The sequence below is a fragment of the Coregonus lavaretus genome, assembly GCF_964263955.1.
Source record: "Coregonus lavaretus genome assembly, chromosome: 18".
In the NCBI taxonomy this organism is placed as follows: domain Eukaryota; kingdom Metazoa; phylum Chordata; class Actinopteri; order Salmoniformes; family Salmonidae; genus Coregonus; species Coregonus lavaretus.
In genome coordinates, this window is record NC_140005.1 from 13,570,605 (window position 1) to 13,584,302 (window position 13,698).

General features: G+C 42.3%; 2 protein-coding genes across 2 annotated transcripts in view; one reads left to right on the forward strand and one right to left on the reverse strand.

The window, feature by feature from the left end:
• Window positions 1-648: 648 nt before the first annotated feature.
• Window positions 649-11,659, reverse strand: LOC311145319 (E3 ubiquitin-protein ligase TRIM35-like; the record flags this gene model as incomplete). The annotated part of the gene is made up of 4 exons (XM_084181553.1): window positions 649-812; window positions 1,118-1,261; window positions 1,366-1,597; window positions 11,633-11,659. The coding sequence occupies 4 exons, from the start codon at window positions 11,657-11,659 to the stop codon at window positions 649-651; spliced, it is 567 nt and encodes a 188-aa protein (XP_084037679.1).
• A 232-nt stretch (window positions 11,660-11,891) lies between these two features.
• The window catches only part of LOC311145320 (kinesin-like protein KIF13B), a 59,049-nt gene continuing 57,242 nt past the window's right edge, over window positions 11,892-13,698 (forward strand). Inside the window, 2 exon segments of the mRNA XM_084181554.1 lie at window positions 11,892-12,057; window positions 12,681-13,020. Coding sequence (XP_084037680.1) covers window positions 12,951-13,020 — 70 coding nt within the window. The 5' untranslated portion in view covers window positions 11,892-12,057; window positions 12,681-12,950.

Genomic DNA, 13,698 nt, shown 5'->3' on the forward strand with positions numbered 1-13,698 from the left:
ATTCCCCCCAATTCAATGTGGTCAAAACATTAGCTTGTGTAATGTAGTAACACATACTGTCCACATCATGGATAGTAGCATAATATACATTAATTAGATATAGCAAAATAATTAAACATCTTTAATTTAGGATGATAGTAAATTAAGCAAACTCACTGATTTTTACAATAATCACATATATTTCTTACTGGTTTAACCTTTTAGAGAGTTTTTATTTTTCTTATGCGCAATTTAACCAGGAGCTTAAGAAAGAGTTCCCATTATGACTGTGCAGAAGCCCATTCATTCACCCTCCCTCCTCTAGTTGTGCTGTTCCACTGTTACAGAGGTTTTCACTGGTAAGATTCTTAGTGAATGTGAGAAAGTAGAACAATTAAAGTAGAACGGAAAGACTCTCTCAGTGAGTCTGTCTCCAGTGTGTGTTGATGTGTGTAGGTGTGTGTTGTTATCAGGGTCAGAGAATGACAGTTTCCTCTGTCCCTGTCCAGTTGTACTCTGAACCTCAGTGTGAATAGGGTGGGTGAAAAATATGGTATGTATCTAGTATCACACCACTGTATTCCACACATTCTAACCCAGTGACCATGTCCTTTCCTGGAGAAAGACTCTGGGGCCACAACTACAACAAAGAATGTACTATCTGCAACCTCAATGTCCCAGCTGTGTGCCCTCTGAGACCAGGACGTTAGATTTATCAAACCTCTCTGGGTTGTCAGGAAACTGCTGTGTCTCTCCAATGTGTCTCACACTGGTCAGATCATCAGAGAGGAGGAGACCTGGGTGACCAGTGTTGTGGTCCAGAATGACAGGACCTAAAGAGATAGAACAGGAAACATATAGTGTGAATGACAGGACCTAAAGAGATAGAATGACAGGACCTAAAGAGATAGAACAGGAAACACCTCAGTGTGACTAAAACAAGGACATTTCATATGATGTTTATTTTTTTTAACAACACTACTTTTATACTATGATTAATATAATACATTGCATAATTTTCAATACAATTATAAATGTGCATATCCATGACTATCTAGTTATGTTTGTTTCTTAGGTACAAATATATAATAAGCCATTTTCTTCATGATTCTTTGTATAATCATAACACAATACTCACTGTACTGAAAAATTTCCTGCATCTTCTCCCAGACTCTGAACTTCAGGTTGCCTAGGTGTTTGGCCACATCTATCAGTGCTCCTAAGACCAGCTGTGGATCTGGCAGTGTGCACTTGGCTCTGAAAGAACATTGAAGAGTCAGTGCTGTTGTGAGGGTTCAGATTCAGAACCACCATGGCTGTGTAGTTCTGCAGAAGGATAGAAGGTTGTCAATGTTATCCATCAATTTATCATAAAATAATGTCTACAAAGGACAAATATGTTGGTTCTTACCTGTAGAAATGAGATATCTTCAGCTCCCAGCTCCTCCTCTCTGATTGTGTCTGAAAGGCATGATATCTCTCTGCTCATCTCCTCAATCTTCTTCTTCTTCATCATCTGACTCTTCTGCTCCTCTTCCTCCTTCAGAACAGCTATCCTGGCTGCCTCTTCCTCTCGTAGAAACTGGTGAAGCTTCTCAAACTCCTTCTTAACCTGGCTCTGGATACAGTGAGAGGAATATGTGGGTAACTGTTGGTGAATTAAATATATACAAAATATTGCATACTAGCAGCACTCAGTATTCTTACCTTAATGTGGTCTGCTATTCGATCACGTTACTTTAACTACGTTAAAGATCTTTAGCTTCTATTGTAAGGGTTTCAGTGCAATCTTGAGTTCCTCCTGCAACGAAATAACACAGTGTCAATGTCAGGGGTGCATAACACTCTTTAATCCACAAGGATGTTAGTCGTTCCGATTTTGTTTCTGCATGACACTGATTAATGAATGTAATCAATAGGCTACCTAGGTAGTCAATAGCCTTCCAAGACAGGTGTAGTGCACCCCTGGTCTGTATCTGGATGGTGTGGAGTAGCAGGGTTACATTTTACAACTTCGGATCAGGTGATTTATTTCATCGATTCAAGTGGCATTTGTTTACTATTCTGACACTGATTTAGCTCTTTTATGTTTTTACTTAAATCCACACAATAAGAAACTTGCAAAGCAGGCTGAACCACCACTGACTATAGGTGCCAGATCACGTGAGTTTCATTTCTAACACACCCAGTTTGTAGATAAGTATACCAGATTCTATAGGTCCTTATATATCCTCATATAGGTCCATATATTAGTTCCTTATATATCCTCATATAGGTCCTTATAGGTCCATCTATTAGTTCCTTATATATCCTCATATAGGTCCATATATTAGTTCCTTATATATCTGTATTATATACACTATACCCTCATTCTGAATGATTAGGTATGTCCTCACAGTTACTTTCTCACTGTATAATCCTGTGCAGCTTCATCTATGGGACAGAAGGTGTAGTTTTTGTGTTTTCTGGAAGTCTGACACACAAAACAGACAGGCTGTTTATCCTCCAGACAGAAGAGCTTGAGTTTCTCGCTGTGCAGACTACAGAGCACCTCAGACCCTGCTGAAGCTCTTTGACTCCTCTCCTGTAAGGCCTCACACAGGTTCTTTAAAACCAGGTTACATGGAGGCTCGTGTTTTGATGATCTGCTACAAACTGGACATTCCCGAGTTTCCTTTCCTTTCCAGTATTCCTGCAGACAGGCTTTACAGAAGCTGTGGCTACACGACAGGCGCACAGGATCCTTGAAGATGCCATAGCACACAGGACAGGAGAGATCCTCCTCTAGGAGAGACGATCTGGAAGCCATTTTCTCTCTCTGTAATGGCTTCTGAGGTTATATCAAATCTACTTTCACTTTTATGTTGCACACTGAACCAAAGTCAGCAACATTCCAATGTTAGAGTTTAGATTAAAGTTTTGTTATGCTTCCCCTTCGCTATGGTCTCTTACCCATTGTGATTATTATAAATCTTGTCTTCAGGTCTGAACAGGTAAATTAACAGCACGGCATGAATGTCACTGTTGTACTGCACTTCACCCTGAACAGGTGACTACTTCCTGCATTTCTGAAAAGGGTAGAGGATGGAGCTATAGGGAAACTATTATCATCTACTTTGATTTCAGAGAGAGAGATTAGGGCCACAATACAATGATCCTACCTAGACTAGTCTACAAAACCACAATACAATGATCCTACCTAGACTAGCCTACAACACCACAATGCAATGATCCTACCTAGACTAGCCTACAACACCACAATGCAATGATTAACTGCATTATTGTTTTCAAGCGAGTACACAATTCTACTCTAGGCTGCAGTGAAAAATGTTATTTACATAAAGGCCTATGATTTGAATGTTTTATTCCATTTGGATCAGTTGTGGGTCTACTCTAGGCAATTTCTAAGGTCTAGAAAGGCACAGTAGCAGGCCAGTCCTGCTGTATTTTTTACTTCTGATAATGAGATGCGCTGTGTAATGAAACAGGCAGGGAGAGTGAGTGAGTTAGTGCGTGGTGGTCAGCGAACCCTCATCCTTCTGGCCTGTATCCCTGCGCGGCTTTGACTGTGCCACAAAAGCATGCTGAAGTCGATAGCCACGTTTATAAACACAGGGTCGCTACAGTTATTGTTATCTGTGGTCGTAAACATGATTTTGAGTTAATTCTATGAGTATGAGGGGGGACGGTGTGCCATTTTTTTTACAGTACAAGGTAGGGTCATGTGAAAATATTTGTAACTTTGGGGAGGGGGGTGCAAATGTTTTTCTATGACACCTCAATGCCATAAATCATACTTTATATCTATCTATCTAGCTAGACATTTAGCATTAATTGTACTACGTTCAGCAAAGCTGGGTGGATGCAGGGAAGGAAGGTTGAAGGGAGAGGTGGGAGACATGAAAAAAGGGAGATAGTGATGGCGGGAAATGGAAGGGTAACAGAAAGGTAGGGAGACAGAAAGGTAGAAAGAAAGAAATAGGAAAGAAAGATCTGCACGCTTTGTCTCTGATTGTCTCTGCACATATACAATCATCACTGTATATACAAGCTCTCATGCTAATACTTCTCAGTCTGACATAATGGCGTACATTACCTATAGTACAACACAACTTAATTCTTCCATTATGCTCAAAGGTCTCCCAGGACAACATCCAGACCATGCCTAATTAGTTTGATCATTACTAATATTTTATTTATTTATTTTCACTCAATGCACGATTTGTTGGCTAATGAGCGTCACTCATTTCGAAGGTTCTCCAGTCACTGTTGTGCTATTACATATTACAGTGCAGTATTGGATTGAGCATTCTGTATAGGGCAATAGCACTGTTTTGAATGACACAATGACACTGAAGTTCAGAAGAGATGGTGAGCAGGGTGGAGAGGTTTGATGAGGGTGAATGGAGGAGAGGATAAAGGGAGAAGAGAGGACAACACAGTGACTGTAGCGTGAGAGAGAAAACCATCCATGGCCAGGAACAAACTAATCAATACAATGTAATACTCACAAACAAACAAAAAAACAGGTCTTTGTTAAGAAGATTTTTCTCCACTTTTTTCCACTTGAAAATATGAAAATAAATCACTTACAGCAGATGAAAGATATCAGTCAATATGTGTCTGTTTTTTTTTCTCCATTTCCTCAGTCTCTAAACCCACAGGGGACACCTCCGGGACCAATTTACCCACAATGCCATTCTGTGTGACCGCAAGCGGGCAGCGGTTAGACAACAGATTCAATTCCCTTGCTTAAGTAATTACCCCCTATCCATAAACCCTCTCAATTCATCTGTCTTAATAGAACCCTCAATAATGGGAGTCTATACGGTCATCGCTGGCTGCAACCAACGACCATAAAATACTATTGTCTGCGTCAAACCACTCTCAGTCTCAGCTATCACCTGACGTTTAGGATATTAGCCACTGAGGTAACTGAAAAAATGGCAGCGTTTCATTTTGAAATGAAATGGAGTTGCAATCAGAAGTTGGGCCATGAATGGAATGGATATGGTGATTAGGTTGGATAAAGGGAAATGGCCTGAAGATGAAGGGATGGAAATAGGGGATGATGGAGAAGAGAGGTTGCCATCCAAGCTTTACATATAGAGGATTAGGAACTGTATCTCTTCCACATATGGACGGCATCTGTGTGCTGCTGTTCAATATGAGTTACCCTCACACAATGTAGAGTGCTTGTGAGACCATATACAGTGGCTTGCGAAAGTATTCACCCCCCTTGGCATTTTTCCTATTTTGTTACCTTACAACCTGGAATTTAAATGGATTTTTGGGGGGGGTTGTATCATTTGATTTACACAACATGCCTACCACTTTGAAGATGCAAAATATTTTTTTTTGTGAAACAAACAAGAAATAAGACCAAAAAAAAGAAAGCTTGAGCGTGCATAACTATTCACCCCCCAAAGTCAATACTTTGTAGAGCAACCTTTTTCAGAAATTACAGCTTCAAGTCTCTTGGGGTATGTCTCTATAAGCTTGGCACATCTAGCCACTGAGATTTTTGCCCATTCTTCAAGGCAAAACTGCTCCAGCTCCTTCAAGTTGGATGGGTTCTGCTGGTGTACAGCAATCTTTAAGTCATACCACAGATTCTCAATTGGATTGAGGTCTGGGCTTTGACAAGGCCATTCCAAGACATTTAAATGTTTCTCCTTAAACCACTCGAGTGTTGCTTTAGCAGTATGTTTAGGGTCATTGTCCTGCTGGAAGGTGAACCTCCGTCCCAGTCTCAAATCTCTGGAAGACTGAAACAGGTTTCCCTCAAGAATTTCCCTGTATTTAGCACCTTCCATCATTCCTTCAATTCTAACCAGTTTCCCAGTCCCTGCCGGTGAAAAACATCCCCACAGCATGATGCTGCCACCACCATGCTTCACTGTGGTGATGGTGTTCTCAGGGTGATGAGAGGTGTTGGGTTTGCGCCAGACATAGCGTTTTCCTTCATGGCCAAATAGCTCAATTTTAGTCTCATCTGACCAGAGTAACTTCTTCCATATGTTTGGGGAGTCTTCCACATGCCTTTTGGCGAACACCAAACGTGTTTGCTTATTTTTTTATTTAAGCAATGGCTTTTTTCTGGCCACTCTTACGTTAAGCCCAGCTCTGTGGAGTGTATGGCTTAAAGTGGTCCTATGGACAGATACTCCAATCTCCGCTGTGGAGCTTTGCAGCTCCTTCAGGGTTATAGTTGGTATCTTTGTTGCCTCTCTGATTAATGCCCTCCTTGCCTGGCCGTGAGTTTTGGTGGGCTCCTTGGTCTTCATGGTGCCGCTTGCCTAGTGGTGCCCCTTGCTTAGTGGTGTTGCAGACTCTGGGGCCATTCAGAACAGGTGTATATATACTGAGATTTTGTGTATGTCCATTACATGAAATCCAAATAAAAATCCATTTAAATTACAGGTTGTAATGCAACAAAATAGGAAAAACGCCAAGGGGGATGAATACTTTTGCAAGGCACTGAATAAACACTCACTCTATCACCTTTAGCATACAATGAACACATACTCTCTCTCTCTCTCTCTTTTTGAATGTTCCCTCACCGTGAGAAGATGAGCATCCACCTCTGACTCTCCAGGCTTCTGCCTCTAATCCTCTATTTGGACACAGCATTTTGGGCCTGCATGACTCACTCAGACACACACACAAACACATACACTTGCTCGCTGGCACGCATACATACATAGGCTAGCTCGCTTGCAGACACACACACACACACACACACACACACACTTCTGCAATTGCAGTGGAACAAAGTAGCATTACACTGCCCGAATGAGATACTGGAATCCTCCTTGAAATTATGCTGACTTAAAAACCTCTCTCCTCTCCATTTCCATTTCACAACCACAAATAGACTGCGGTTTCTATTTACTTCTCAGAGGTTAATCAAATCGTTGACCTGGTTACTTACCACCAATTACAAACCTGGTCTTCAAGGCCAACTCTCTATGTAATTCCCTATTGATCTGAAGGTGCATTAGTTGAGGTTGAATAGTTCTTAAGAGGGAGAAAGTGGTTCTGCATTCACTGCTATCGGGTCATGCTACGGGTAAAAGAGATTCAAAGAAAAACGGTAGTGGCAAATGTTTTGCCTGATTCACATAAGGACAAACCAAGCCAAGCCAAGCCAAGCTATACTGGCCTGGTTACGCATCCACCATAGTTGCTGGAACCGTACTGTGCTGAAAAACATACAACATGAAACCTTTCACCTGTGCATTACCCACTGGGAGATATCATGCTGTGGTTGAAGAAATAGCTACATTTGGTTCTGATTTGTAGCTGAGTTTTGAGTAATATTGAAATCTCCATTTGGCACCCAAGTGATCAAATCAAATCAAATCAAATTGTATTGGCCACATGCGCCGAATACAACAGGTGCAGACATTACAGTGAAATGCTTACTTACAGCCCTTAACCAACAGTGAATTTATTTTTAACAAAAAAGTAAAAATAAAACAACAAAAAAAAAAGTCTGGGTAGCCATGATTAGCTGTTCAGGAGTCTTATGGCTTGGGGGTAGAAGCTGTTGAGAAGTCTTTTGGACCTAGACTTGGCACTCCGGTACCGCTTGCCGTGCTGTAGCAGAGAGAACAGTCTATGACTAGGGTGGCTGGAGTCTTTGACAATTTTGAGGGCCTTCCTCTGACACCGCCTGGTATAGAGGTCCTGGATGGCAGGAAGCTTGGCCCCAGTGATGTACTGGGCCATACGCACTACCCTCTGTAGTGCCTTGTGGTCGGAGGCCAAGCAGTTGCCATGCCAGGCGGTGATGCAACCAGTCAGGATGCTCTCGATGGTGCAGCTGTAGAATTTTTTGAGGATCTGAGGACCCATGCCAAATCTTTTCAGTCTCCTGAGGGGGAATAGGCTTTGTTGTGCCCTCTTCACGACTGTCTTGGTGTGTTTGGACCATGATAGTTCGTTGGTGATGTGGACACCAAGGAACTTGAAGCTCTCAACCTGTTCCACTACAGCCCCGTCGATGAGAATGGGGGCGTGCTCAGTCCTCTTTTTTTTCCTGTAGTCCACAATCATCTCCTTTGTCTTGGTCACGTTGAGGGAGAGGTTGTTATCCTGGCACCACACGGCCAGGTCTCTGACCTCCTCCCTATAGGCTGTCTCATCGTTGTCGGTGATCAGGCCTACCACTGTTGTGTCGTCGGCAAACTTAATGATGGTGTTGGAGTCGTGCCTGGCCATGCAGTCATGGGTGAACAGGGAGTACAGGAGGGGACTGAGCACGCACCCCTGAGGGGCCCCCGTGTTGAGGATCAGTGTGGCAGATGTGTTGTTACCTATTGTCCTTGCTCTCTGAACTGCCAAAGGAAAGATAAGGGTCATTCTTAAAATCAATCAACACCGCCCCTTTCTCTTCCCAGCTTACACACACGCACGTCCCCTGCCATGCTTCCGTCTGATCAGTGGCCGGAACATTTACTCTAATCATGTCATCTTAATGAAGCAGCTGATAAGGAGAGACCACGTTGGCCCCTTAATCCAGGAGACCTTCGCCTACGCATTATATCAGCTGCCATCATCACACACACACACGCGCGGGCGCACTGACGCAGACAGGCACACCCACGGGCGCACACCCACGGGCATCGAGAGACAGAGAAGAGGTAAACAGAGAGAGAGACAGAGAGAGAGAGAGCGGTAAAATGAGAAAGAGAGGTAGAGGGCCTGAGTGGAAAGGAGACCAGGTTCAAAGCCCTTTCCCTTTGCATAGGAAACCCCTCAGCGCTTGGCTGCTCACATCACAGCCTCTCCTTCCCAGGTCCTGCCAGGGGGTCGTGGTTACCACCGGCTATCCAGAGTGCTACAACAGCCGTAACATTTACATTAAATTAGCCAGCTTCAAAGACACTCTGAGTCTGTACACACAACATCTGTAAACACACACACACAAATGCAAGAGACATTTAATGCGTCTAATCTCTAATCAATGACTCTAATATTTATATATTTCTTAATTCCATTCTTTTACATTCTAGATTCGTGTGTATTGTTAGATATTACTGCACTGTTGGAGCTAGGAACACAAGCATTTCGCTACACCCGCAATAACATCTGCTAAATATGTGTATGCGACCAATAAAATGTGATTTGATTTGCGGTAACTATGATAACAGATTTTTGTGGCATTTTGCAAGAAAGAGGGAGATGAACCCTTGAACCACTGCAGCTACACAAAGCCACTTTAGATCTATGTTAGTGGAGTTCCCCAGACCAACTTTCTTTGGCAGAAGTTCACTTTGGTTCAAACGTCTTTTGTGAGTCATAAGCAGTTGAGGAGAGGATGGAGACACCTCACCGCAATAACACAAACACATACACACACACACAAACTGCAATAACTTACTGCACAGCTCTGTCTGTCCTTGTAATTTCACTCCATTAGTGGGTCTGGAGAGCTCTTAGCGTTACACAATGAACAGGTCCTTCAACATCTTACTCAACCGACAGCCTTTTGCTCTATAGTTGACCAAGGGACAAGGCAGCAGCAAGGGCATTCACATTTTGCTCCAACAGAAACAGAAAGAGAGAGAGAGAGAGAGAGAGAGAGAGAGAGAGAGAGAGAGAGAGAGAGAGAGAGAGAGAGAGAGAGAGAGAGAGAGAGAGAGAGAGAGAGAGAGAGAGAGAGAGAGAGACTTATGTTAAGAAAGTAGAGCCACTTATCCCAACCCATGTTGTTTGCAGACCTGAAGAGACAAGCTTCCACCATTGCTTCCACAGTTCCTTCAAATGTGTTCCTTCAAATATGTTCCTTCAAATATGTCAACACTGAAGGGGAAAGAAAGAGCAAGAGGGGTTTTCTAAACATGTAGGAGATCATGATCCAAGAATTCTAATCTTTGCAAGATTATGGGGATCCCTAATTGGTTATGGGAGTGTCTAGCACCTTCACACAAATATTTAATTTGAACTATGAGATGAATGACTGCAATAGTTTTCTCTGAAATGAGCGCAATAGAATAGCACGGTTCTGAGTCTGGTAACATTGCTCCCTCTAGTGCTTGAGTCTGGTAGCATGGCTCCCTCTAGTGCTTGAGTCTGGTAGCATGGCTCCCTCTAGTGCTTGAGTCTGGTAGCATGGCTCCCTCTAGTGTTTGAGTCTGGTAGCATGGCTCCCTCTAGTGCTTGAGTCTGGTAGCATGGCTCCCTCTAGTGCTGTCCAGTGTAGATGCACTACATATTCTACTAACTAGTGGTACCAAATGCGTTTCAAGGGAAAAAAGACACAAAAAATAAAGGAAATACAATTGAGATTCACCCACTGGCTGCAATCTGATTCTCAACCTTCACCCTTACATGTGCACTTGATACTCCCCCTCATGGAGTGAATTGACAGAGTTTCCACTCCAATCTATTCCTTTAAAATGTGTGAAGGGGTTCATACCAGGGTTGAGCTCAATTCAAAATTTAGGAATTTACTCCCATTCAACTCATGAGTTGAAATTTGAATTATATTCGCCACACCTCACTGGAAGTAGAATTTAATTCAGTGCAATTAAACTCAGTCATAGAGTTTCATTGAATCTGACAGGTCACACTTCCAGATACTAAAGAATATATAACTTTTCTCTGGAAACAATGTTCATATACTCTTTTAACCTTAGTGCTTAGAATAGCCAATTTGTTTTCCTTGATCATTCATTTTAAGAGTTTGTCCTGAAAATCAATTGTTACAACAATATGTTATATGCATGTAGGCCTATACAACGAAATGTTTGATGTTTTATGTACAATATGCATATTTGTATACACTACACCTAATATGGAAGAGGCATTTGAATTTCATTGAATTTCACTGAATTATATTTCCTTTAAATCAAATTCGAATTGCAATTCTGTATTATCAAATTCAAATTGCAATTCTGTATTATGTTTACTACTTCAATTCAAATTCAAGAATTGAATTGTAATTTATAAGGCATTGTCAATTCAAGTCTGAGTTGAGCCCAACTCTGGTGCTTACTTCACTATACGGCTATTACCAGCAGGTGTCGCCATATCGCTGTAAAATAAATCCCTTCTGCTGTATAAACATAAGCAGCAGTTGTCCCATGTCCCCTTCCTTGTTTTGAAACTATTTCAGTAGTTTGCATAGCTCTTTATCGACCCATGCAGGTCAACTAACCAGTTGCATAAGGTGCCAGCTGTCACACCATGTGGTTTGCATTGAACCAGGAAGCACCAAAGGCCTGCAGCACATGGCCCTTTAAAAGATTACCTTTTGGACCTTGACATACGTTTGCATTGATGAATGATAGGCGTGTTGAAAGGGGCGATCCCTCTTTTATAGGCCAGTTGACTCAGTCATAAGCAGGGTGCCAGCTCGTTATAATAAATGATTAACTCTCGCGGTCATGTTATGGTGTTTTATGATTGACACAGAGAAATTGTGACAGCACTGCTTTGTTGGCAGCCAGCTAGCACTGACTGACATTCATCCAATTAAAAACAGTACAGTAGAAGAGGAATGTGGCGGTCAAACACACAACATTATACCTAAGATCAACAATGGTGAACATGTAGGCCTAGCCTATTGTAAACAAATCAATTGTAAGCCTAAATAGATTTGTGTAGCCTACCTACACAAAATGTTATATGTGTTTGACCTTACCATTATGGCGAGGGAGTCTTTCCGCATTTCTTTCTACAATGTTCTTCAACGTTGCACTTCTAAATATAATGTATTTCACCTAAGAGAAACATTTCATTTGTTTCAAATGACATGACTGTTTTCGAACACAAAAATCACAATTTTTCCTGCAATGTTATGGCAGTTAAACGTTGCTTAAGATTTGCTACCGACCTTCCCTGCAGGAAGGGGCGGGCACGAGGTTTCCCCCAGGTTGAGAGCTCGCCAACAGAATCATCGGAATAGAACACGGTGCTGAGACAGGGAGTTGTTCGGCAAACAGGTGGAACATTTGGCGAAGAGAACGGAGACACTAATCTGACACTGAATCTGAAACCACACAGCACCATTGAACTTCCGTTCCGAAGAAGAGTGTATTTTAAAACATGGAACAGCGTCGTTAGCCGGTATATTGAACCCCAGCACTTTCTTGTAGCTATGTCGCGAAGTTGAGTTCCTCGACCCAGCCCGTTAGTTATTTGGCTAGCTAGTTAGCATTGCATTATTAGCTATGTAGCTCGCTAACGACCTAATTTTGTCAGCCAAGGGGGTTCGGTCGCAAAGCAAATATATTACGTTGTTTGCGTATCGAAACTATCTTGGTATAAACTATTCAGTTATTAGGTATACTTGTTGGGTGTGTCCTTTAATCAATAGTTGCTGTCATTCTGTTGTTTGAAGACACAGACAATAGTTTTTTCCGAGGGCAAGATGTCAGTGTTAGCGTATCAAAACGAACGATAATTTTGCTTGGTTAGCTCATAGCCAAGGTATCCATGAATATGCTTTCTTACGCGTTAATTAACTTAATTGAAAATGTTTAGCTGAGTCTTAAATGCTTACAGGTGAATGCCAAAGACGTGTACATCGCAAAAGCAACTATTAGCGACCTTATTAGCACCAACAGCTAACCTGTCATGTGTGGACTCTTGTCTTGGGAAGACAATCAAATTGATCCAGTGTGAAGCTCATAAGAGTTATTGCTTGTTTTCAGCATTTATTGACGCATTTTCTGGATTGTATTTTACAGATCAAACCCCTCGGGACATGCATGATCTGGAGGACAGCCGTTTATTGAAGATTTGCTGAAGAAGGAGAGAGAATTCCCCTCCTAGTAGCAAGCCATTGTGTGATGATGGAAAGTGCCATATATGAGGACGAACCTTTGTAACTAGCTGGCTGACCAGGCAGCTAGCACCACATATCAAGGATTCTGGATGATTCTTCGACTTGAGTCCATTGGGGATCATTATAATCTACCGGAGCGGACCTGTAACTTATCTCCGAGACAGTGGACACAATGGGGGAGACCAGTCTCAACGACTCGAATGTGAAGGTCGCAGTCCGTGTTCGTCCCATGAACAGGAGAGGTGAGTAACATTAGCTGGCTAAATTGATGACATGACACTTGGCTCAGTTGTTGTGAAACGGGCCTAAAATCCACGGTACTAAATGGTTTTGGACACCCTGGTCCATAATACACAAACTAGCTGCCTATGGAAGAAGTTAATGTGATCGGCCTGAACATGTGTAGTCACCCTTTCATAACATAAGCCGCGGTAATGAATGCACAGTGACATGCCTCCCGTTAATGAATCTGTGCGCGCACACTCAAATGATTCGATCAATTATAATGCGGGCTATGAATGCCGCTCGGGGGAAATAAATTACATTTTAGCCGTGTGTGCCAAGTCGAATTTAGCCGTGGGAGAACATGTCTGGAGGTACAGGAGTCTACTGAGGCAGAAAATACTGTCTAGCTACAATGTAGCGGTCACGTGTTCCTTCTCACATAGCATAGAAATCGGTCACAAGACGGGGAACTTGACTAGCTTTCGCTCTCGTAGCCTCCATCCAAAGCGGTTTAGCATGCAGTGAAACAAGCCCAGGGCAGAATCAGTATGTACCCATTCAGACAGTTATATCCCCCACTACTCATATCCTTGTCCATTTTGATAGTAGCCCACTGTCTGCAAATGAATTGAATTCCCACCAAAACAGACCATAGACTGAAGCCGCTTCTTTGAAGATAAACTGTAATAGAATTG